At 47.5% G+C, this 25,350-nt stretch overlaps 2 protein-coding genes across 7 annotated transcripts in view; one reads left to right on the top strand and one right to left on the bottom strand.

The window, feature by feature from the left end:
* Nucleotides 1-5,563, top strand: part of apbb2a (amyloid beta (A4) precursor protein-binding, family B, member 2a) — a 35,452-nt gene extending 29,889 nt beyond the window's left edge. For 2 of the 4 annotated variants that reach the window (XM_076033046.1, XM_076033043.1), the window contains exons 10-14: nt 590-665; nt 2,394-2,474; nt 2,554-2,669; nt 3,265-3,450; nt 3,936-5,563. In XM_076033046.1, coding sequence (XP_075889161.1) covers nt 590-665; nt 2,394-2,474; nt 2,554-2,669; nt 3,265-3,450; nt 3,936-4,112 — 636 coding nt within the window. In that variant the 3' untranslated portion in view covers nt 4,113-5,563. The remainder of the gene's footprint in view (nt 1-589; nt 666-2,393; nt 2,475-2,553; nt 2,670-3,264; nt 3,451-3,935) is intronic. The other 2 variants (XM_076033044.1, XM_076033045.1) reach the window with 2 other exon arrangements.
* Nucleotides 5,564-5,708: 145 nt separating this feature from the next.
* LOC142892770 (putative methyltransferase NSUN7) lies at nt 5,709-24,233 on the bottom strand. Of its 3 annotated transcripts, none has more exons than XM_076033048.1 (13): nt 23,932-24,233; nt 22,116-22,455; nt 18,364-18,422; nt 14,679-14,818; nt 14,420-14,572; nt 13,133-13,316; nt 12,041-12,281; nt 11,418-11,561; nt 10,896-10,997; nt 9,713-9,848; nt 9,067-9,187; nt 7,047-7,248; nt 5,709-6,158 (listed from the first exon to the last, which is right to left on the bottom strand). In XM_076033048.1, the coding sequence occupies exons 1-13, from the start codon at nt 23,953-23,955 to the stop codon at nt 5,785-5,787; spliced, it is 2,220 nt and encodes a 739-aa protein (XP_075889163.1). In that variant the 5' UTR covers nt 23,956-24,233; the 3' UTR covers nt 5,709-5,784. The 3 variants fall into 3 exon arrangements, with proteins under 3 accessions (XP_075889163.1, XP_075889164.1, XP_075889162.1); XM_076033049.1 differs by lacking the exon at nt 23,932-24,233 and adding an exon at nt 22,813-23,062 and having other exon boundaries at nt 22,167-22,455; XM_076033047.1 differs by lacking the exon at nt 23,932-24,233 and adding an exon at nt 22,813-23,061.
* Nucleotides 24,234-25,350: the final 1,117 nt, after the last annotated feature.

Below are 25,350 nucleotides of genomic sequence, written 5' to 3'. Positions count from 1 at the left end.
TCTCTGCTTCATTCAGGTGCTCTATGCATCCAGTGACTGAGAATGATTGACAATTGAATTTAGGATTGAGGTTAGGGTTTGGCTCAGGTCAGGGTTAGACTTTTGTTTTGGTTGGGGATTGGAGTTAGGTTAAGGTTCGGGTTAGGGTTAGGGCTATGGCTGGTGCTCGGGTCAGGGTTAGACTTTTGGTTGGGGTTGGGGTTACAGTTAGGATAGAGTTATGCTTAGGGTTGGTTCTAGGAGTATAGGGGTAGGTGGTTTAGGTTACAGTTCAGTTTTGGCTTGGAGCTTTAGGGTTAGGTCCAGATTTAGGGTTGGGTTATGGTTTAGGGATTGGGTTTGTGTTCGGGTTAGTGTACATGAATAGCAGGAGCTTTTAATTTAAAACTCTGCAACATTGTTTGAAACAGTATTTGACTGGCAGTCTTTTACCCCACTATTGTATTACATTTATTGCTTGCAAATTTCCCTTCATGTCACTTGTCTCATCCCTGTTGTATTTCTCATAAAGCCTCTTACAAATGTTTCTCCCTCCTTTTTTTTTAATCCTACTCTACTCCCCATTCCTTCCTCTACTTCCCCCATCTAGATTATGGCTGAAAGAAAAAGCACCAAGGCTGCAGCCGGCAGCTCCTCCCAGACCAGCTCTGATGTTCCGCTACAAGGTGCACACACACACACACACACGTGCATCGATACATATGCAAATACGCCCATGTATCCCATCTTGGTCTGGTGTGCTGCCTGCCCTGCTTTGATTTCTTGTCCTACAGCCTTTTCCCAACTAAAACATTTTTTTTTCCCTCATCGTCCTCACAGAGACAACTGTGAACATTGGCTAATAGAAAAGATAGTCGCGTTTGGTTGAGCTCCACATGATATTGCTGACTCGCGAACAAACTCGCCGCTCCACAATGGCCCGGCTCTGTCCTGCCAGCACTAATCCTATTCACCATTTCCCATTTCGCTAAGTCCTACAACTTGCTTCTCTCAGTCTCGGATAATTACAACGAAAAAGAAAAATAATTCCAGGACAGTTCTGCCTTCTCGGTAGCTGAGGCTGCGGTGTGCGCCCGCTGTGTTTTGAGGGGATCGTAGAGGAGAGAACCAGAACTGTATCCGACCGACCTCGTTAAAACCCAATTAGTGTTTCTTTGAGGAAAGTCGTGACGCTTTGTAGCATCAAACCCAAACCCACGATCAAAGAACCTATTGATGAATCATCCTTTCAATATCCTTTAAGGCAACAACTTGTTGAGGCATTTTGACTTGTGGGGGGGGAAAAAAACCCTGCTGGTATCCAGCGAAGGCGATGCCCTTGAAGTAGACACACCAGTCTATTAGCATCATTAGTTCCATCAGAGACAAACCAGCGGATGGTATTAGATCTCTGGGACCGAGGAAACCCGCGTCGGGACAGGAGATCAGTACCAAATTTTTTGGGATGAGTTCCATCAGCAGACTAATGGCTCGGCTGTCGACATGGCTGCCCACCGTTCATCCCTCATCCAAACTACAGTTTTCAAGAGCTGTGGCACCACATAAGGAATGTACTGAACTCTCTAATGAGGTGAATCCAGGCAGAAAAAAGCATTACCCTGGATTGATTTCCCTTACTCAGCCCGTTCTCACCAGCAATTGGCTGGCAATTACACTCAGTGATTAAGATGCGGATCTCGGCAATTAAGGTGAAAGTCATCTGCCCCAAAAATGAAGGAAAGGCATCATGGTTTGACTTGACATGCCCTGAAAATCTTGTTTTGTCTTGTGATGTTGCCTCTGGACTCGAGGATGATGAAACGCCCGTATGTCGCAAAGTCATATGAGAGAAGAGGAGAACGTGCGTTAAAAGCCTTCAGTTTTAGAGCAGGACGAGCCTTTTTCTTCAACCTCAAAGTCAAACGACGCCGCATCAATAATTAATGTCGCCACTGAAAGTTGGATTCTTAAGTGCTCAATGAAACGTCCCTGCCGTACTGGACCACAAATCATGTGGGCCCGTGGCTCGCAGGGGGAAGAGTCAGACGTGGAATTCCTGAGGGTGGATGGCGTTTTGGGTCTGCGCTGATTGAAATGCACATCATGCAACTTCTCTCCCTTCTTTGGGCGCAACATAATCTTTCCACCTGCGGGCCATTGTGCAGGAACACGGCGCTGCCTCTTTCATTAGGAAAACCCTGCGTGCTCGTGTGTGGTGTACATATTTATCACACCCCTAATCGTGTCACCATCATAAAATATTCACGTATTCACACGTTTATTCCATCCAATCAGACTCGTTGTTATGCGTGGACTTCTCTTTCTAGGCCCCTCCATTAGATAATTAAATTCCCCTTGGACACTTGGTGCTATATGCGCATTTTTGAAATCTGTCTGTGTTTGTATTTCTGCAGAGTTTCCGATGCCAAAGACTGAGCTGGTGCAGAAGTTTCATGTCCTGTACCTGGGAATGACGTCTGTGTCCCGCCCAATAGGTAAACCTTTGCGCTCACAGTTTTAACCCATTGTTGTTTTTATTTTACTTTTGCTTGATTGCGGCTCTCTTGTCCTAAGGCATGGACGTCATAAACGGGGCCATAGACAGTCTGCTGACGTCAACAGGGAAAGAGGAGTGTACTCCCGTCATACTGAGCATCGCTGACACCACTGTGGCCGTCATGAAAGACAAGGCAAGAGACATGTTGTTCTCCACACAGTGACTGTATTTGAAGATGGGCAGATGTCACCCAACGGTTTGCTGTTCTGAAGCCTAGATAGAGAATTTGTCTCACGCTCTCCGCTATCTTCTGCTTCTGCTCCATTTTGGAATTGGTAGACTACATATTTAGATTTATGGGTGGTACCAAAGGTGAGCAATCATTGGAGCAGCATGTATCCAATCACACACCTCCAGCTAGTAAGCTGACTACAGTTGGCTGCTAAACTTTAGATGCACATTATGGCCAATTTCACTCAAAATTAGACCAAATTAGATAAAATGGACTTTAAAGCCAATTTGGTAGTTTATACTGTATGAATTTAGGACTCTTTCCGTAGTGACAGCCAGCCATTCTTAGTCTTTTCGCAACCAACTTTTGCACTCCCTGCTGGCTAAACAATAGAATGCAGGTTTTTGGTAGTTCCGGCGTACATTGTTAAACCGCAAGCTCCGTCAATCTTTTTATTGTCAGGCGTCCACCTGAGGAGGACCATTTTTGCAGTCACACCCGTCAAGCAGAGCTGAATGTTGAGGCCGAGTGGGAGGTTAATTTATGGCTGTCTCAGCAGGAGGAGGAGGAGGAGGTGCTGGTGGAGTGCCGCGTCCGTTTCCTGTCCTTCATGGGTGTGGGCCGGGACATTCACACGTTTGCCTTCATCATGGACACCGGGAGCCAGCACTTCCACTGTCACGCATTCTGGTGCGAGCCCAATGCGGGCTGCGTGTCCGAGGCCGTGCAAGCAGCCTGCGTGGTACGTTGTGAATTTATTTTTCATCTTTTTTTCCGACCAGAACTACAAATGTTTTCTAAATAAGGGTCCATCTGTTGTCTTGTGATAGTAAATATGGATGAGGTGGATGCAATTTTACTCCACGGTGGCCAGTAAGACCCACAGTGGTTAAACCGTTTCAGCCGTCAATCATTGTGTTAAAGATAGAACTTTTGGTTGCAGCCACCAGGGGTGATCAAGATGCTTGTTGACGTATTTTAAGTCTTTATTTTCAAGTTTATTATGATTAATCAAATTTAGCATGAAGACCAAAGAAGAAGGAGGTCCTAGCCGAGCTCATTGATTTAAATTATTTAAATCGAAGTTTTACCCATTTCCTGTTCCCCACTATGCTGCCGGCATTTCTAACCTGCAGTTTAACAGCGAGAAATAATTCCACCCGTTGCATATACATTTGAAGTCAATGGAAACCATGCCCAGCCTGACCACTCTGCTCTGTATTCCAGCTGCGGTATCAGAAGTGTCTGGTGGCTCGGCCGCCCTCCCAACGAGCAGGCTGCTCCTCGGCACCCTCCCCGGATTCTGTGAGTCGCCGGGTGACCACCAGCGTCAAGCGCGGGGTCCAGTCCCTCATAGACACCCTGAAAACCAAGAAACAGCCGTCCGAACTCCCACAGCAATGATGTCGCCCACGGCAAAGAGCACCGGTCAGTCCGGCCCCCGAGACGCCGCCCACCACACCTTCAACACGACAACACGTTATCAGTGCCAGCCATGGTTACCAAGGATGTACATACATGTTAAAACACTGCTGCAGCGAAAAAGGCAGAGAGGATTCATCCACGATGCCTGGTAATACAAAGATGTTATTTGGGAGAAGAAAAAAAAAAATGCTGTCAGATGAGGGAAAGGGATTGAAAAGCAGGTGTCACTGGATGGACATTCTATAGAAAAGACCAAGATTCAAGTGTGAAAAATAGTTAATTTTTTTTTTTTATTATTGGATTGGTTTCCAAAGTTTAGTTTCCCCTCTTCAGACATCAGCGAAAAAGTGTGTAAGAACACGGCCCAGTTGAGCTACACCCAACAGCTAGCTAGAAAAATACGTTCAGATATGACAGAGGAAAAAAGAAAGACAAGGTCCATACGACGGATGAGGCCTCCTCAGAGCGACCGGAGTGATTGTACCAAGTGTAAGTGTATGTAAATGACTGTATGTAGGAAGAAGAGCAAATTAAGGGAACTAGACGTGTAGATAGGACGAGTTCGGCGAGGCAGAGGCAGCCTTGGGTTTTTCATTTTTGCATGTTTTCTTGACTGGAATGAGAGACGAGTGGTAAACATGCAGGAAAGAGTCAGACGCTCTCAGCACAAATCATCTCCAACGGGCCATGTCTGGATTTTACACCGCATCGTTTTAACCTGTACCAAACAACAACAACAAAAAAAATGTATCACTGTTGGTGCCACGTCTAGTTTTCAATTAACGATTGTCACTTCACAGTTGTATTCCGTTGGTACATGAATGACATCGGCAAAAGAAAGTTGATGTATCCTGGGGCTTTAAAGTGTATGTTTTTTGTTTTGTTTTTTTGGCATACGTTCTAGAACACTGAGTCCGATAGCTCAGGAATGTCACGTTTTGTTCAAACATGAATTCCCTCAGGAATATTTGTGTCGAAACCCAAGATTCCCTTGGTTGTGAGGAGGCAGGTGGCGCTGTGGAGCGAGGGCTCGCGGCTGTGTGAACGCGGCGCACGGCGTTAGGTGGACCGGCATGGCAAACGATTGAACCGGCCTGCGCCAAACAGGAAGGGTCAGGTCGACTCCCATTCACAAACACGAAGAGATACACAAACACGTGGAGCGGTTAAAACAAAAGAAAAAAAAAGAAAAGGTCACTGCTAGCGGAACCTCCGACGGCCGCTCCTTGTTCCTCGTGGCCACGACCTGCACACTGACTCTGTGAATGCAGCCCGATCGACGTGACAAAGACACGCACTTGGCGAAGGAAAAAAAAAAAAAAAAAAAATGAGATGAGATCCGGTAAATCATTTCAGTTCTGTTCTTCACTCATCTTTACACCGTATAAATGTAATCTGTTGTGACAATAAATGCATTATCAAAAGAAAAACACTAGCTTCCTGGAATATGTTCTTAGCTACTCGCAGTGTCCTGGAAGTCAAACGACATTAGATGAACATGTGACATTAATTTATGACTTGTGGAAGCTCACAATGGCACTTTTGAGTGTTCAACGTGGTTAAACTCAAGACATAATACTGACTTTTGTTTGCCACAAATGCTACACAAGTTCAGTGTTTGTGCCCGGGCTCACGATCTCAAAGAGGTGGCTCAGGAATCCTTGGCGGCCATGGAGCGGGAGAGGAACGGCGTCTGACCGCGTTTCCTGACCACGGGCCTGAATCCCACCCGGCTGTACTGCGGAGGGAAGTAGGCGTCGAACTGGGCGAACGGCAGCTCCAGCAGCATCGGCTTCTCCGCGTAGTGGCGCCGGTGGTTCACCCCCGACGGCTTTTTGGTGGAGAGGTGAGAAGCGGAGGTGGCGGGGGAGGTTTCGGACGGGGAGTTGAATATGATGCGGATGCCCTTGTCGGACGGGGCGTGCGGCGGGTTGGAGGAGGCGAAGGAGAGGAAGGAGCTGCTGCTGTTGGGCCTCGACATGGAGGAGCAGGAGGAGGAGGCGCTGCTCCAGGGCCGGGATTTATCTGAGGGACGTGGAAAAAAAAAAACAACAGTGAGGCAGAAGGGCGTTTCTATTTTATTATTATTTATATTATGAAAGACTTTGGCCCAGTTCATCAACGCAGTTTAAGTGTTAGCGGCAACGTGAACCTTTAATCCAATGTTCCACACCACACCATCATCGCAGTCCTAACCTGCAGTGTTGTTGGGATTACTCCTTTAAAAAGTAATCTAATTATTTTTTTAACTACTTTGCTTCATAAGTAATCAATTACTAATTACTTGAGTTTAACAGCGGCTCTGTGCTTTGGAACGAGCACAGTGGTTAAATGATCTCTTACTGTGCAGAATACTGCTGACTTACTGCAAACATGGCTTTCAACAAAGTTGAGAACATCTTGTTTCCTGCACATAACGCACAACGAACCACAATAATCTTTGATTTAGACGAGATGAACTCAATAATGTTTGTATTTCAAGCTATCGAGTCGCCGTATTTCAATGACGCTGCATTGCACGCCTGCATCATCAATAGCGACACCGTTTTTGGTTGTTTTTCTGAATTTCAGACATTTCGTGGATAATACGACATTTTAAACTTGCAAAATACTTCAGAAAAGTAATAGAATCGTTACTTGATAAAGTAATTATGACATAATTACCAGTTTTGCCACGTAATCCCATTACATTACTCCGTTATAAAAAAAAAATGGTTCAATTACAGTGGTGGATTAATTAGTAATAGATTAGGGGGTTGTCAACCTGCAACCACAGCAACCTTCTGTTAATGCTGTGTGTGTTTATTGTGTTTCATGTTTTAAATTTTGTATATATTTTTTTATATTTTCTGTATGTCTGTATTATAAATGCCCCCAAAAAATATGTGAAAAAAAAAGAATAATCATGCCCACCTTGAGCCGAGAGCTGCCTGTTTAAGAGGTTGCAAGGAGGAGGCCTGGACCTCCAGCGGTGGTTTTTGGACTGGTCGGCAGCGGTGCTGGGGGCGCTGGATCTGCTGGACAGCTCCTTCCTGGTGCCGATCCGGTCCAGGATGCCCTTGGCGTTGGCCCTCTTAATCACGTCCTTTGGAGACTCCTTGGCCACCGGCTCAGGCTGTCGGAGGAGCGAGAGGTGATCAGGAGTGTTACTCTCTGAGACGTGAGCAAATATTCCGAGGGGAGGAGGAAGAGGAGGAGGAGGAGGAGGAAGTGCCTCCGCGTCCTTGCAAGGCTGCACCAGGGGTCAGCTGCTCCCTCCTGCTCTCACCTATATACTGTACACGCATGCATGTATACACACATGCATCCTTGCAAGCAAAGGATGCATTCTGCACGTGTGCGTCTACTTTTGCGTGTCGACAAAGCGGGCGGCGCGGCAGAAAACCCCAGCCAACGCCGTCTTGGGCGGACGCCCTCGACTTCGCTGACGCTAACTAGCGGCGACAGGAGCAGGTGAATTATTCAGCGGACGCTCTCCCGCGCCTCACCCCCACGCGAAACCGACTTCCTCCCGCGCCACCCTCCCCTCCCCTCGCCAAGCGTGCCGCTCTGTAAATCTCTCCCTCCCTTTTTAACATACACGGTACGTGGCCGAGTCCAATCAACAGCGGGATTCAAGACACTGTCCTGCCAACACAACATGGTGGTCGTCTTGTGAAAAACACAATCCATCGCTCAGCTGTCTTTATTGTTCCCAGCTGCTTCTGCGTAAAAGGCTCGTAAAACAAAAAACCACGACAGTCGAGACACAACCAGACAGGAGTCAAACACATATATAATTGCTGTTTTTATAGTGCTTCGCAGAGAGCGACGATAACTTTTGATTAGCTGAGTTTTATTGGGGGGGAGGGGAGGTGCTGGGCCGGGGAGAGGGGGGGGGTCCTGTCTGTAGCAGCAGCTTGATTATCTTTTCATTCCTGTCTGTGGAGGTATAAACCGTGATGGATGGCCAGAGATGAAACAGACGCCTCTGGCTGAGAGATGTTCCGCCGAGGCCCCGGCAGCCGTCGGGTGGCTTATTAACTCGGCTCTGGCGTAATGAGTTTAAAAAAACAGATTTCATGCTTCGGAGGGGTTATTTTGTGGATTACCGGGATATGAGGGCGGCCGAGTTACACAGAGTCGGCGAGGTTTCCCCCGATGCATATTTAGCTATACTCTGTGTATCCAACAGCCGGAGCCCAGCACCAGTAAGTGCGCTGGATCCGGTGTAATTAACGCCTTACGGTCGTGTCATCTGACAGCTGTCGAGAAAACTGGCAAAAATTGGTGCCTTAAAGAACCATGTGGTAGCGAGAGTCTGTTTGTCTGAAACTGAAAAAAAAAGAGAAAACTGATAAAAGTGAGGCGACAATACAGCACTGGTTATTACTGCTCATGAAGAGGAATTTGTCTCAATGCACTTTTTAACATTCCTGAAAATGTCCAAAATCCTGAGGGGCAGCCGGACCTTTCAGATTTTAGCTCTGAAGTCTTTAGATCGTGCCGAAAAGCCAACAGAGTGCTTTCAATATCAATTTTTCATTGGATCCAAGAGGCAATCAGCGTCTCCTACGGATGAAAGCATAGCAGCGAGGAAGGCCGGGAAGAGCAAGTCACTGCAAGTTGATGACAGTGGACGGTGCTGCAGAGATTAGCCTGAATCATGCTTTAGCGACTTGACTGACTGCCGCTTACACTATTCAGACAGAGAGTATGAATAGAATGCTTGAGGAGGTTCACCGGATCCAACTGAGAGTTCACTTTTGGGCTAAACCGCAGGCACCGACATTCAGCTGCGAGGCTTTTCTTTGACCGCCGCGTCGCTAAATAAAATATAGCGAGTTGGAATTTTACCCCCTGAGTTTAGAAAGGGCAAAGGGCAAAAAACAAGCAAGCATCATATTGACTTCTGAAGGATGAGGTTGTTATCTGTGTGTTTTCTGATGCTCACCACTCTCCCGAGGACGGCCAGGAAGCAACCGTTGCTCTCCTCCGAGGGTTCCAGCATGAAGAAGTTCCTTTTTTCAGAGTCGGCTGCATGGTCAGTGCTGCTGAATGGGGACGGGCAAAGCCTGCAGCAAGCACACACACACACACACACACACACACACACACACACACACACACACACACACACAGGGCAGAAAAAACAACTTTGAAAAAAAAACACACACATACAGGACATAAAACAAGCGGGGTAATTAAATGCGCATAAATCCAGCAGCTCGGTGGGATGAGCCGGAGCGCTCAACAGCAGTGATACGAGTTTTATGCATGAGTCCCCGAGGCATTGAAAGCCCCTCAGGCTGACTTGCTTCAGGCAGCGCGTCGGCCCGCCGGATCGGTAAACAACAACACCGACGTTCCCTTCAATCTGCGCGCACACCTGCAGAAGAGACCGTATGTTCGCGGGAAGGAAAATCCATTTTCTTCCTGCCCTTCCCATAGATTTCCTGACAAAAAGTGGCAGCCTTGATCACGTATTCAGTGAAACCTCCTGCCGGTCGTGCGCGGAGATGCGCCGAGACTTTGACGGGAGGCACAGTGCACTGATGCCAACAGGCAGAAAAGAGGGAGGAAAACATGAGAAGGCCGACCTGAATTTGGTGAGAGCCGCCCGGCTGTGTTTGTCCGCCTTCTCCTTGGCCTGCTTCACCGCCCTGGTCACCACCTCTTCATTCTCCATCGGGTAGAGCGAACAGGTCGAGTAGACGACTGAGCCAACCTGTGGGACTGCACAGAACAAATAAGTACACTGCATCCATCAACGTACAGAACATCACAGCCGTACAAAGCTAGGGAGGTCAGGTTGATCTGACGGATGTGACTAACAGGGAAGTTAGGAAGCTCTGAACGTGGAATAAACAAGTAAGACTGGTAAGTTCACGCTTTCTTTTTCAACATTTCCACTTCCCATTATATTAGTTCAAACTGAATGATGATAAACATGATCAAGTTGCGCATACATAAGATGCACTTGTCTCTCCTTTTATAAATTGCAAACATTGATTTTACCAAATATACCAAATATACTATTAGAATGCAACAGGCACAGGAGCAGTTTTGTTTGCTTTATTCAGCTGCCCAAATTGAAACCTTCGATCTCGGATCAATAACCAATAAAACTGGCTCAGATGTCAGTGCGGTATCTCAGGTTGTGCATCCAAGCGAGGTGTAACCGAAAAGCGCGAGCCCAAAGTGGGAGGAGAGGACGATTAAAAAGCAACGGGCGGAAACATTTAACGACTAATCGATGGCCGTGTGATAGGAGCTCCTTTAAATTCTCCAACACGCCCTGCTCTGTACACACGACCTCGGTCAAAAGCGACAAGGACAGCAGAGTCTGAAAGTCTGAGTGTGAAAATAGGAATCAAATCAAAGGTCAAAAATCTTCCCGTGTCACAATCATTTTGACGGCACGTGTGCATTAGCAAGCGGGAGCGCTAATTTCCCTGTGAAGTATGCAAGAAATGCAGCAGCAGCAGCAGCGGCAGCAGCGGCAGCAGCGGCGGCAGCGGCGGCGGCAGCGGCGGCGGCGGCTGGGGCGGGCGGCGGGTTCTGTCTGAGTGACGCAGAGCAACATTTGCATTCCTAATTAAGAAGTCAGACACTCTCGCAGGGACACCGCAGGCAACAGCCAGCAGATTAGATAATCAGCGAGGGTGAACTTCACTGTGTCAAGGAGGTGGAGGGGGCGGGGGAGCTGCGGCGTGGGCTCATCTCAGACACACACACACACACACACACACACACACACACACGTCGGCCGTATTGACTCACACTTGAGCGCAGTGTCGATATCTTTCTTCTGCTGCGTCACCAGAGCTTCCAGTTTGCTCTGGCTGATGAAGCCCCGGGACAGGTTCTGCAACAGGTCAATGGCTGAGGAGAAAAAAATCAAAAATCAAAACAGGCGGCATCACTGCTTTATTCTCTCCAGCCGTGTCTGGTGAATGTGCTACAGGCAAGCGATATTTATTTAATTTATGAGCAAGTGGAGGAGAAGAGCAGAGTGGAAGATGATTATCTATAGAAAAAGATCACAACAGTGACTAAAAGCATTAGACAGAACTGGGATTAATATTTATGCATTTTATCTCGGGGGATAATTAAAAGGGAATAATAAATCTGTGAGAACATCTCCTGCGCCAGTTGTCCCAAGTGAAGCTGTCCCTTTTATTCTGCTCACTCTATAAATCACTGCTCAATGGATTCTGATCCACCGGACTCGGAACTCTGCTCATCACATCTTTGTTTTTATCTAGGGGTGTTTTTTTGAAAAGCCCTCAGATCAGCAGGTACCTCCGTTCTCCTGCAGCAGGAAACCGACGGGGTTGCTAATCGCAGACACCGAACACTTGGGGATGAGCAGGATGACGCGGACGTTCTGGAACCTCTTGTCCCGAGCGCCCAGAGCCCTGAACTCCTCCGGCAGCAGCTTCACATCTGCGCACAGCGAACATACAGTGGGGAAACAGGGCGGGCACACGCACTCGGCTCAAACCGTTTCTCAGAGCGGCGCTTTTGCCCCCCCGAGGGCGACTGGCGCAATTAGAAAAATGTCCGTTTGTGACGAGCGACCTGGTCAGTTTTTTTCTCTGACGACGAGCCGCAGAGGCGGCCGCCGTCAGCAGGTAATAACCAAACACAAGCCAGCAGCAGCTCACGCTGTCTGGTTTGGTTTCTGGGGGTCCCTGAGATCCTGCTGATGCCAGCAAAATATAAATATTTGAAACTATCTTATTGAAAATGCTTCACTGGCTTTACACCAATTATTTTTCTGTGTCCATTTCTTGAAATAATAACTTTTTTAAAGGTCAGTGGAGAAAAGTAAAACTAATAGTTTGGCTGTCGGCTTGTCTTTGGGACTCTAAATATGCACTGGAGTAAGAAATGCAAAAAAATTGATTATTGTCGTTGCCTACTTTTGCAGCCCAGGGCGGCCGTGGTCTCCTGCAGCGCCTCCCTCTGGGCGTCCGTGCGGTCGCCGACACAAACGTACACCGTCGGCCTGCTGCGGCCGCTGCCGCCGCCGCTCTGCTTGTCTGCGATGAGGGCGGCTGTGTGGCAGATGGTGAGGCCGGAGAAGGAGCCCACCATGAGAACGTCTCCCTTCTCCAGCAGCAGGGAGGAGACGGCGTTTGGGCTCACGCTGCAAAACTTGTCCTGCGGGAGACGTCGGGGAACAAGTTTGACTTTGACACAAAAGGCAAATGAAGACTCCAAAACCGGTTAGAGGGGGGGGGGAACTTTGCCGGCTGAATAATTAAGTGGCAGAGAAAACGAGCCACTGAGTGAAAGGAGGAGCGGGAGAGGAACATTTTGCATGTCAAGTTACAGAAATGTCCTTCAACCAGCAGCGTCTCCCCCTGGAGGATCCCTGTGGAACCACGGGGCCGGATCGAGTTGCCACTGTGGGGGTGTCGGCACGACGAGGTTTGTCAGGAGAGATCAAGCTGAGGAGGAGATGACGGAGGACGTTTGAAAAAGGGGGGGGGGAAGTGACGAGGTCTTAAAAAAAATAAATGTAAAAACCCCCAGAGGTGATTAATTAGGCGGCGCTGCGGCGTATTTTGCTTGAGTTTGTCGGCAAAGTGCGATTTAATTGCGGCCGTGTTGCCTGGCGCCGCTTCTGCGGTTTAGCGTGAGCAGCTTGACTTTAATGGAGCACAAATGAAATGATTAAAGGGAGCTGCGGCCCACCCGGGGGGGATCGTCCACGACCTGCAGAAACGTGTCTGAGAGCGAGAGGACTGCGAAACATCTTCAATCTGGGCAAAGTAATCTCAGCCGGCGCTCAGGTAACTCGCTCGTCCAATCAATTTCTTTCATCGGGGTCTTTTTAAATATCGGGGCAGATTTATGGGATGAGACGGGTTTCTCGGAGGAGGCCGGATGATGACGACGATGATGATGGTCTCCAAGGTTGAGCAAAAGGACAACTGGACCACAGAAAAACCATCCCAGGTGCCTTGACTACGGCGACCTTGGACAACAGGCGAACTTCACGGACGTACCTGGATGATGAGCTTGTGTTCCCTGGCTAAGTTGGTCGAGCGCAGCTCAGCCTTGGCCTGCGCGGGGAACACCAGCGTGTCTTCACAGTGGGGGTCCTGGCAGAAGGTCCGGCCCTCCAGCTGATCCACCGACTCCACCTGCGAGAATCCTGCATCCTTCAGCACATCCTGCACCTCATCCAGGCTGAGAGGAGGAGGAAGGAGGAGGAGAGAAGATTCAGTCAGGGCCCCGAGAGGATGGAAGGCGAAGGAGTCGGATAAAAGAGCGGGGAGCTGATCAGAGGAAGCGGGTTTTTGCAGTCGGAGGCACTTTTTCCTGTTGTTTTCTAAACTGGCTGTCAGGTTCTGTCTGTAAGAATGAGCCTAGAAATCACTTTGCTTATTCTGTAGGACATTTTTTCTACCGTACCATCAAAGGAATTCTTGTTTGTCGCTGCATCAGTCCAGGGTTTCTGACCAGACAGCCGTAACGTCCACAGTCATAACCAGGATGTGAAGAAGAACAGGTCAGATTACGGGTAGGACCAAGTTCCAGGTCATTTCATTTTGTTAGGGTTGTTGCCAAGTGTTAATGTGCCGGAACGTATAGCTCTCCTCTACGGCCAGGCCGCTAAAAGTCAGTGTGTTTTGCCTGTGCAGCTGTTTGCGACCAGGAGAAGCCGCCCTATACGCTGCCCTGTCCTGTCGTGTCTCCACGCCGATTATCAGCCGCGATTACCACGAGTCGCGGCAACGGGATGATGCGGCCTCTCCATGATGGCGATCACGAGCGCGATCGCGTGCGGCGAAGCGTTTTACGGGACGGTTGCGGATGGGAATCGCATTACAAAAGGCGGCCAGGTACACAGGACGTGCACGTGGACATGCACACGCAACCCTCTCCTCCCAGATGACCTTTACAGTGGCAGAGCTCGGCGAGAGCCGCTGGTGATTGGATCTGTCCGCGCCAGCAGGATTTACAACGGCCTGAAATCAGCCTGAACGTGTGTGTGTGTGTGTGTGTGCATGCGTGCGTGTGCGTGGGGCAGAACACACACACAGGCAACGCACATCTCAAAATACACACGGTACCACAGGTACATGCGCACACAGTGGTTTTAATTGAATGTCAGCTGGACATCTGGGTCATAAAACACTGGGCAGAACCCCAAAGTTAAAGGTCTGCGTGTGGAGCTCACACACACGCTTTTCTTTTCCCACGCTTGCACTGAGAAGCTGGTTTTTGTACAGGTGTGTGTGCATGGACAGGCGCTGTGTGTATGTGTGTGTGAGAGTGTGCTAGACAACCTGGTCTTCAGGGTGTTGACCCAGGCGTAGAGCGGAAGCCTGCGTGAGCGCCTGTCCATCTCCTTCAAGTTCTCCGGCAGGAAGTAGTCAATGGATATGAGGTTGTTTTTGATCCGGCAGCGGGCCAGAGACGCCGCCACCCTGGTTTTAAACCTGCACATGAGACGCGCAATAAGAACACATTGTTATTGTCGTGTACACATTCTCAAATCTTATTAGTAATCACGGTGAACTTGAGCTGTTTTTTTTCCCTCCGTACCTGAGGAGGAACTCCTCCATGTCTCTGACTTCAGGGATGACCTCCTGTTGGCCCTGGAGCTCCCGCGCGTTGAACTTTCTGTCCTGGAAGTCATAAAGGAAGACTGCAAGCAGGTTCATCCTTTCGTCTGACTCCAACAACTTTGGGGAAAAAAAAAAATAGGAAGAATAAATGAGTTGGCATGCTAAGCAGAAAGAGGCATTCATAAGAGAAAGGCTCTGAAGCGTCATTGTTGCCATGTGGTTTTCGTCCGTGTAAAGTGGTCCTCCGAGCACTAGGTGGCGTGTGAGCGGGCCAGGTTTAAGTTCATGCAATGTGTGCAGCAGGCGTTGCTTTAATTGGAGACAACCTGACAACACAAGCTTTTAAATTGCCAATTATTCTTTTAAAGATAAATACTTTCACCCCTAAATTGCACTAATGCTTATATCAGTCAAGGAAACTTGACATTGTTAATATTAAGTCGATGATCATTGACAAATGAGGGTTACCTGCACTGACTACACTTCATACAGAAATATCTCAGCAAAAAGCAGGCAGGCTCGCACGCAAACAAGCAGCAGGTCCAGGATGTCCCGCCATGACCCTGCTGCCGCCGTCTAGTGGAAGACAGCAGGCAGCCTGAGTGATGTCGACCTCCATCTCCACAATTACCGTCGTTCCCTTGCTTCCCACCCAACACTTTCTCTTCCCTCTAATTTGTCTCCACCTTCCTGTCACTAAAGGTGGCGGGGCACCAGCTGCTCCAGTGGCAGAAGGCTGTTCCACAGCAGCGGCAGCAGCTTGAGACGTCCTCAGCACAGGAGCTAATGGGCCAAGAAGCCGGGACGCAACAAAAGGTTTATGCAGCAGTTGAAGAATTAGCCATTGACCAATTATAATGATTGATTCCTGACCATTTTAATTCCTTTATTTCATGTTTTTTTGGGGTGGTTCAATTCCAGATGCAGGTTGCATGCTTCACTTGCCTTTGCACCTCATGTTCCACTTGGCCTTTACCACAGTTGAGGCCAAGTGGAACCCTCGGGTGTAAGAAAATTCCCCACCATTACGTTGCCTGGCGATGTTTTTTTTTCTCTCTGCTAGGGAACTGGCCGGCAGTAAATACGTCCGAGGCGTGAGAATCGGAATTGCTCCCACGTTACTTTCATGGCAGGTGATATCAAAAGTCGCAAAAACGCATTTTATGACACCGCAGATGTGTGCCATACTTCTGTCAGTATACTTCAATGCAGTCCACTTAATGTGAGAAGCATTAAACTCGGGAGTTGGGTGAAACAATGGTTAATATTAGCTATTTATTAATATCTATAACTTGAACATGAAACCAACTACTATTGAAGAATGCTCAACAGTAAAGATGACAATTTCTAACACACACACGCACACATACAAATGCACATCACAGTGTCAATGCCCGGTCAAAATGTTGACCTGTTGCGTTAGCTTGCACGCTACTGTGCCACATCATTGCAGACCTCATAAATTGAATTCTTTACGTAATTCTTTAGTGTGAACACACTTTGTGCGCTACTGCACTCAAAATATTAAGCGTGTTACATGGAGCATGATTTAAAACCTTAGAAACCTTGTATCTTCGACTCAAGGCTGAGAGCAGATGAAGAAGAACTGAGGAAGATTCTACACGAAAAGAAGAGGAAGAGTGCACGGCACACTTCACACAAGCTGCTCTGTGTTACATGTTCCAGTACAGCTCGTGCTCTTCCCTCGCACTTGCGCGTCCTCGTCACATGACTATTCCAATTCTCCACAGGATTCGGACCTCTTTCTTCCCACTCCATTGTGATCAAAAGCCCCTCAGGCGATTTCAGCTCGCAAGTCTCTCCACAACTTCATTTATCATTTTAATTTTTTTCTTTCCTTCCCCGCGTCAAACCACTCTCACCCCCCCCACCCCACCCCCCCATCAGCCCCGGTCCTACTGTTCCCTCCCCACGCCGTCCCTGCCTCCCTCCTCTCGATCAAGGTTGAACTTTATAGATGCCAGCGGTCTGCGAGGAGGTGAGAGTGAGTTCTAAAGACTGTTCATTGTGTCTGGGCTTCATTGTTTCACCGGAGGGACGCAGAGTAACGACCTGCCACCGACACACAGGAAGGCCCATTCATTCCACCCAGGGCCATATTTTACAAGTCTACACTGCCAGCACACTGTATGTGTGCGTGTGCGTGCGTGCATGCGCCTGAGTGTGTGTGGACTTCTTGTCGGCGCACCTTCACGTGCATCAATGTCTGCCTGTATTTGCCTCCTCACTGAAGTAACGATTAGTTGCCCGCAATCTGTACACTGTGTGTCAGCCCCGCTTTCTGTTGACACATTACCCTGCCTAAGTCCCTGGCAGCGACGCCGTTTGTGTGTGTGTGTGTGTGTGTGTGTGTGTGTGTGTGTGTGTGTTCTGTCTGTGCGTGTGTTTTATCGCCACCAGGACATTTTAGAGAACACGCCAGAGCGGCCCTCCCCTTCACCACTCTTTATGTGTAGTGTCAAAAGTAGGGCACAGTTGCGTGCCGTTCTCCTCCAGTGGATACGCTCTTACGCTAAGTAGCAAAGCACCCCCTTCTTTTTTCCCTCCGACGGTGTTAAAAGCCATAGGCTCGCAACTCTCAAAGACCATAACGTGACCAAATAGGCGGCGATCGCTGAGCGACGTGAGTGCTTCACCGTCAGAGGAATGCGTGTTAAAATAGCGACGACTCGCGCTAGCAACTACCAGCGGAGGCACAAATCAATGCCGCTGCACCTCAACGTGGCTAAGCTAATAGCATTTTGGCACACGAGTTCTAATAGACACTTGAGCTCCAATATTATGAAAGATTGCCTTGATCTTATATTCTTGTTCCCACTTTTTAGAACGTGTGCGTTAAAGCCTGCAGTTCTGGAAATCAGCACTTTGTGATGTCACAAAGGGCAGTGATACCTCACTGATCCCTCTCCAAGGTCAGTGACAACACCTCCAGCTCGGTGTCTGAGTCTCCCTTCCAGCTTTTTATGCCTGCCAGCTTCCATCCATAGGTCTCTAAAAGGGAGCTGCAGCTAAACCTTGTTTGCGCGTAAACAGTTCGGAGATCCATGGAGCTTTCTGACTAATTCACAATGCCAGGCAGTTCCACAGAAAATAAAGATCTGACTACGTGTGGAGCATAGGACCTTTGAAGCAAGCAGCAGTTTTCACAGCCCCAAAAAGATGCCTCTGGCCTGTTGTACAACTTCAACTTCATCACTAATTAAAGAGGCGTTTTGTTTGAGAAAAAAGGAGCTAAAGGGACCAACTCGTTGTGCCATATAGTACCTTTCAGGCGCTTTAGTCCAAAGGGAGCGTTTGTCATTGATTGGGATGGGGAATATAGGAGGCACGTGGCGCTTTGTGAGTTGATGAAAAGCCTGTGTAATACATCCAAAATTGCCTTTTCTTGAGCTTCTGGAGAACACAACAGACACCATGAGTGGTGTGAAGGGCAGGACATGAATATTAGACGGCTCTGATTGAAGCACCATCAAAAGGCTCCAGAGCAATAAAGTTTTTTTTTCTTTTTCATGAGCTAAACAAAGCCGTAAAGGCTTTGCATTCTAAACGGGCGAAAACCCTGCAAAGCTATTCCCACAAACAAAAATAACCAGCGGCTTTGTGTAATCGCTCACACGGCGTTGATCGCGCAGAGCATTTACCAGGGGCTGATCAGGGTGGAAAAAGCAGTCGGTCATGATGTCCTCCAGCAACTCTTGATCTGCGCAGACACACAGTGAGACAACAAGTCAGGTTGAAGAATGAGACTTTGACAACATTGACAACTGTGTTTGTGACAAAAAAGACACATGTGTTAGGATATATTGTAAATGAGTGTCTATACGCATTCCCTTCCAAAAATGAAAACTGGTCCAATTCCTTCAATTAGATCACGAGATAGAGGCGCGAGCATCGAGCTTTAACTGCTACCTGGTAAAATCCAAGCGATGAAGGACAAATCCATTTTAACGACACAAACGTGTCGTTAAAATGCGATGAATTGGATTTAAAACTGAGAGAAAGACTCCTGGAGGCCTCCGAGCGATCGTGATTGAATATGAAAAGATAATTCAATTACACTGGAGGGGAGGGAGGAGGGGGGAGATTTCATATGATTAAACGCTTACTTGGTGCCTCATTACTGTAAATCCCGTTCCTAATGCTGCCTAATTTCTGCAATTTCATTACGTGAGGGTCGGAGGGTTGTGCAATCAAAGCGGCATCACCGACAGCGCTGGCGCTAAACAAGCGTAGCCATCAGGAATACCATTCATCAGACTGTGTACGTTTACCTTCAGAGGAGGTCATTAAACGGAGCACAGCCTTCATTATAAAATCCAGAAGGGAGCTTTAAACTGCCAGGGGGAGGTGGAGCGCATATGGCCAGTAAATTCATGCTTCACCGCTGACTGTAATATCAACTAGCGTTTCTCTTTTCATATCTATTTTTCAAACTCCTGCGTATATGAGCAATATGATACGCAGTTGATGTACAGCAGCAGCAGCACACTTGGCAGATAACAATGAGCCACTGAGGACAAACATCAATGTAGTGCACACAGATTCAAACAGACTCAAACACAATACAAATGTTTGCCAATGTGAGCTCGTCTATGATTGGTGAACCGGATGCAAATCATCAGCCAGCAGCCTAATTAACAGCAGACGCACGTGAATGGTGTTTACAAAGGCGGCCCTTTTATGGCGGCCTTGATGATTATCCCGAAAGGCCGCATGCGGAGCAGAGGAGACCATATAGCGAGCAAACAAACAAACAGTTGGGTCCCCAGACGTCTTTCCGACGCGCTATAAATCGCACGCAGCAAATTTTCCACCCTCCGAAAAAGAAAACGCAGCGATAAATCAAATCCTGCAGACAAATCAGCTGGGCTGACAGAGTCGAGGGAAGGGTCTCCTAAATCACAACCATCCTGTGTGAGAGGTTGACAAAAGACATCCTGACAAGAAAAGGTTTCCTTCACCACCAGGAGGCGCTGCACCTGTTTGCTGGCCTCCAACCGGCTGACTGATGGGGACCACTGTCCAACAAATCTTGGGGAGAAACGAGTCTGTGCAAAGCCTGTGGGCTCTTAGTAAAGCGGTCAGGTTTCTACTCAATGGCCAAATTGACTCGGATTCTTTTTGTATTTTCGTTGGGACGATATTATCACGAAAAGGCAGTGGACACTGAAGGCTTTTATTGGTCGACAACAACATGTTTTTCCTTCTCACTCTTGACTGACAAGATGACTACGTGAGATAAATCCAAAGGACCTGGGAAACGCTCCACCCGGCATGCAATCTTATGAGTCAATAGAGGATTCAAAAAGCATTGACGAGGGCACGGACGAAGTCAAAGAGAAGAGAAGCAGAGCTGGAAATAATAGAACTGCTTGAGTGTCTTGTTTGCCGTCGGCCAAATAAAGTTTGTCCAAGAATTGATAAAAAAAAAAAAAAAACACACCGGGGGTTAATGTCACCGGCGAATCCCATTCCGCATTCCAATATTGACGCAAGCGGTGTCCTCAACCACCGATACGCCGCTTACTGGGCAACTTTTCCTGTTTTAAGCAGATAAGAGTTATAATCACGAGATCAATAGCGGAGCTCATTGGCATTTTGCTCCGTGTGTTTTCCGCTGCCCAAGCGTTTCTTCCCCGAGGTTAACAACTGACCTCAGCTCAATTTTGGATCAGTCATTCTGAGGAAGCACACCAGTGTGTGTGTGTGTGCGCGTGTGCGTGTGTGTGTGTGTGTGTGTGTGTGTGTGTGTAGGTAGGTGTATGTCTGCCAGCCTATCTGTGCGTCACTCCCAAATCAATTTTGCGCACCAGAAGTCGGGGCCGCTCGCAGGACGAGGAAGACGAGAGGTTCATTCGGTTTGGAGGCGGCAGCGGCCGAATTATCTGCATCAAATTTCACCACATTCCCGCAAACACTTGACCCAAAAATACGCAGCCGGTTGAGACAAGTCCACAGGTCAGGGTGAGTAAAGTTTCAGCACAAGTCGCTTCAAAGCCTTTCCTGCTTGCGTGATAATAACGCACCTCTGAACCTCACCTCAGAACATCTGAGCTGGAATTACTCCAGCGCATATTGACTTCCTGTGTTGATAGAGGCATGTAAAGTTGAGGCCTTTCATTAATCACTTAACATATTTCAAGGAAGCCAAGCTGAGTTAACTTCATATGTCTTGGCAATTATTGCACTGTGCAGTTGAAAACCCTGTGTGTTCCCCTTTCAAATTAAAACCCACTTTATGAAGGAGCATGTATTAGTGGGACGAGCGGCTGAGCTGAGTATGAAAAATTTGCCAAATCTTTTCCACCAGCCCCAAACAGCTTATCATGCAGTTGCTGGTGGCTCATTAGTTCACTTTGCAAGAAAAAAAAAAAAAACAATGACAATAAAACCCTTAAGATTCTTATTATTATCCTGAGACATCCAGAGCATTTCTGACTGCAGCATAATCACAGTGAGCTGCAGCTGCGCAACCCAGCGAGGTAAATTCAAGGCGCTGGTGGTAACTGGTTATATTTTTAGCGCGTCTTGGATCCTGTTCGGAAGAACTGGATCTCCTACCAGCTCCCTGATCGCCCTTTTTCCATCTCAAACACCTGAAATCGATTCCGACCAGCTTCCAGCAGTGGCAGCCAGCGTGACCCCCACCCACCGCGACCCCCACCCGCTCCTATCACCGTGGCGATTACACAGCCCTCTGACTCTGCTCAAGCAGACCACGCCCCACTACCGGCTAACAGATTATCGGCCAAATTGATTTGTAGCTTCACTAAGAATACCCACCCCAAGGACGTTCCAGCCCTTTTTTTTTTTCCTCCCTCTCTTGCTCTGAATCGTTCTTCGTCAACCCGTGTATATTCAATTCTACCTGTGCATCACATTCCCCTCTGGGACGGTGTTCGATCCAAACGGCTGTTTTTTGGCTAGTATACAAATTCATCTCGCTGTAACTTTGTCACGCTAGGTGGCACTAAATTAACAGTGTGCCATAGGTTCAGATAAAAGAATCCTACAAGACGTAGAACGCATAAATATTCTAAATGATTTATATTTTTCACTGAATCCTTATTTTTTGCCTTTCTGTTCAGCCTACATACATATGTACATATATATTTATGAATGTATATATATGTATGCAATATTTCTTACTACAATCACAATTTTTGAAATTACTTGTAGGTGCATTGGCATGGTAACATTACATATATTTTGTGAATAATTTATTTCCTGCACCCACAAATTTCTCAGGTTCTGTGATAACTTCAAAAATGTCGAACTCTCCACTGTCGGCACTGGGCTAGTTTCCTTAATCTTGTGGTAAAACTGACAGTAAAAGAAGCTGATCAATTGGACTGTTCAGACGTCCGTTTGGACAGACCCGACGCACACTCACATTTCAGCGTATCGAAGGCCAGCTGGTAGGCCGCTTGCTGCATCTCTTCACCTTTGACCTCGGGCAACGGGAGCTCCCTGTCCTTGACGTAGTTGACCTTGCAGCCCTCGGCTGGCCTCTCCAGGTGGTCATTCTGGAAGATGACCGACGCCAGCAGGTAGACGCCATCTGGGAAGCCCTCCTGACCCTGGTCGGAGCTCCACAGCTCCTGGTCAACATCTGGGCTCAGCTCTGTGTTGCTGCTGACGGCAGGGCTTGTTGTCTTAATTAGGCTGGAGTGACTCAGACCCTCACCGGCCGCCATGTTCCTCTCCGCCTCAGGTGCGTCTGAGTCAGACACCTGAAATCACAGCACAGTCTTTAAGCTGCTAAAACAATGCTGGATAGTGAAGCCATGCATTGCAAAACGTTGCTAAGGGCATTTGAATGACCTCTGCAGTCTGAGCTTGAGATGATTTCAAACACAAAATTTTCACTTAAACAAGCCGTAAATAATTAAAATGCCAAATAGATATTTTCTTTAATCTGTGATGTTGCTTGTTGCTTATGTTGCCTTTTTTTTTTTTTTTTTTTTTTTAATCAAATTTGAGAGCAGTTCGTAAGCAGCGAAACTGGAGGGGGTGTAAGGGAAACTTTGATTCCTTCATTAACGACAGAAACTGGAGCTCTTGAACTATGTGGTTCTCATTCACGCTACCTCGTGAGAATGGGCCTCATGTTCCCCTTCCAACGTCTCAGTCGACATATTCAAACTTTTTGTTTTTGTGTTTTTAACTTGTGTGAATCTTAACTTGGTCTGACCACACTGGGCTTGACACAAGGTTCACATATACTAACTGCCGCGGTCACATCCTCTCTCTTTTCAGACGGAAGCTACTAACAGGCAAAAAATATCAAAACAAAAGAAATGAAGAACGTGAGACATGTTAGAATTTTCTCACATGTGTCAGACGGACGAAAAGTGAGAGTCAAATTGACTGTGACTTTTTCCTTTGTCCTTTGATTCTGTGATTAAAGCTGCCGATTTCCGCGTCCCCCCCGCCCCACCAAACTTCAGAGATGAAAGTCAAAAGCAGAATGGTACGTTCACTGCGCTGCGTATTTATGGAAGCTGCAGGTAAAGGTCGTGACTGGAGGTGGCAGTAATCCAGTACATGGTGTTGGTTGTAAGGCCAACTTCAGTGAAGGCCAATTTATTCAGTCATTTTGGAGGGTTTTCATCCATCGGTAGCAATAATGTCCATGCACTCAGATGCTGTAGCCTTGATGGCTGATTTGCCTGGACTCCTAAAGAACGAGATCGTCTCAACATGAGCCATCTGAAGCTCGTTGAAAAAAGAACAAACAGCTCAACAACACCTTTTCAATGCAAGTTTTGTTCCATATTCCATCTGACGAGTGTTCAGCAATAGTTTGAGATTGTTATAGTCCGGCCGTACACACATGAAGGGCCTTGCTAATCACAGCACCACACCTTTCCTTGCAGAGTTTTAATTCTACAATCCCTTTTCATGTTTGCAGCAAAAGACTTTGATTTTCAAAGACACTTTTGATTCCAGCTAGTTTAAACAGCGGCGATAAGCGACTGTGAATGCCAATGCAGAGATCACACGATGTCTCCCAGGCAGGAGAGGACATTCCTGGGGACATGCGGAGTACAAGGGGGAGTTTATCCCCAGTCCATGGTTCACACGTTCTAGCCGCCTCACCAATACAAAACCAACTATCCGCTCAGTGTCGTGCAGTAGATGCACCGTGCTGTCCTGTGTTCCTCTAAACATACAGACGTCTTAAAGGTAAATAGCACGTGTCTTACCAGCTGTTCCCCAGGTAATGACATCTCTTCATCTCTTCTCCTGGACCACCACAAGCGCGCAAAAAGCTTCTGAAGTCAGAACAGCGTCACCTGCTGTGTGACCTCACACCAGCCGCAGGCTTCTTCAGGGCTTCGTCCATGCTTTGAAACTCGGACCTCCAAAAAGGAACGCAAATCAACGAAACTTAAGTAAATGAAAACAAATCACATCGGTCACAAGCGTCTCCGACTGTCGTCTGAAAGTAACTACGTCAAGTTCAGCTCCGTGCGTCATGACGCACCGTGCGTCCCCCGCGGACGCTCTCCTCCACGCGTGTGATTGCCAGAACCTATTCCAGTTTCCCCCATTTTTTTCTTTCTTTTTATGTCAAACTAGTTTAGGTCCCCACTTTAAATAATTAAAAAAAAAAAAAAAAAAAAACCTTCCCTGAAGCCTGAAGCCGCCACTGTGGAGTGCTTTTACGCGATTAGCGTGCACGCGTCGTCATGGCAGCCAGCTGCGTGCCGATTTCGAGGTCCTGTTCTTCACGGATCAGGAATTAATCCCTTTAACGGCGCTCGTCCTCTGTCTGTGTGGAACAGCGCGGCCTTGTGATAGTTTTTTTTATTTTATTTTTTTTATTTATTTATTTTTAAACACAGCATTGGCACTCTAAACGACAGGGGGAACTACTTTGGTCGAGGATGACCTGCAGCTACTGCGACTGAGCCATACAGGAGTCTTTACATTTTTCTTGATGTTCAGAAGCTGGCGTAATTTGTGTTGAATTCCAAACAACGCAGACACGTGCGCAGTAAAGATGAGCAGGATACTGGCGTTTATCATGTGAGCCATATCAGTTTGGCCGTTATGGATTGAACAGAGTTCAGAGAAATTACACAGATGACAATGTTAAACTCCTATCATGAATGTGGCATATTGTTCTACTTCAAATGTTTCTCATGTCCATTTTTTTGGGGTGTTTATTTACGCCTGAGAAGCAGCTCACAGACAACGTGAGAGGAGAGTCCTTCAAAAATAAAATTAAAAAAAACAGGGAGGTTTAATCACAAACTACTAAAACTATTGCAGCTAGGATGGATCGACTAGGTTTTAGACTTAAAATCTCAGCATATCAGACCCAAAGGTAAAGCGGTACTCTCGGGACATAGAACTATACTTCTACAGGCCTCCAATCCAGGCTGCAGGCTGCAGTTGCTCCTGAGTTCTAATCGGCTCAGGCGACAGAAGAAAAAAAAAAGAAGATTTGTCCACTTAAATAACCGCAGTGAAATTAGGGTTTTCAGAATGGTGTGGTTTTGGAGAGGGGCTTTGATGCCGTCACCACTGACTCAACAAAATGCCAACAGCTCAATCAATACTTTTGATCAGAGCCATCGTCACCCTCAGCTGCAGCAGTATTAGCAAGAGTCGTAGCA

This window comes from Nelusetta ayraudi, unplaced genomic scaffold (assembly GCF_046127955.1).
Source record: "Nelusetta ayraudi isolate G7.1 ecotype Tasmania unplaced genomic scaffold, CSIRO-AGI_Nayr_v1 ptg000039l, whole genome shotgun sequence".
NCBI classification, from domain to species: domain Eukaryota; kingdom Metazoa; phylum Chordata; class Actinopteri; order Tetraodontiformes; family Monacanthidae; genus Nelusetta; species Nelusetta ayraudi.
Note: the sequence above shows the minus strand (reverse complement) of the source record. Positions and strands in the feature narration are given on the sequence as shown.

Coding starts and splice junctions, on each gene's coding strand:
- LOC142892770 (XM_076033047.1), bottom strand. CDS start 22,860: ATGTCGACTGAGACGTTGGAAGGGGAACATGAGGCCCATTCTCACGAG. Junction 13,317..14,419: donor GTCAACACCCTGAAGACCAG/GTTGTCTAGCAC, acceptor TCCTCCTCTCAG/CCTGGATGAGGTGCAGGATG. Junction 11,562..12,040: donor GGCCGCCCTGGGCTGCAAAA/GTAGGCAACGAC, acceptor CGCTGTGCGCAG/ATGTGAAGCTGCTGCCGGAG.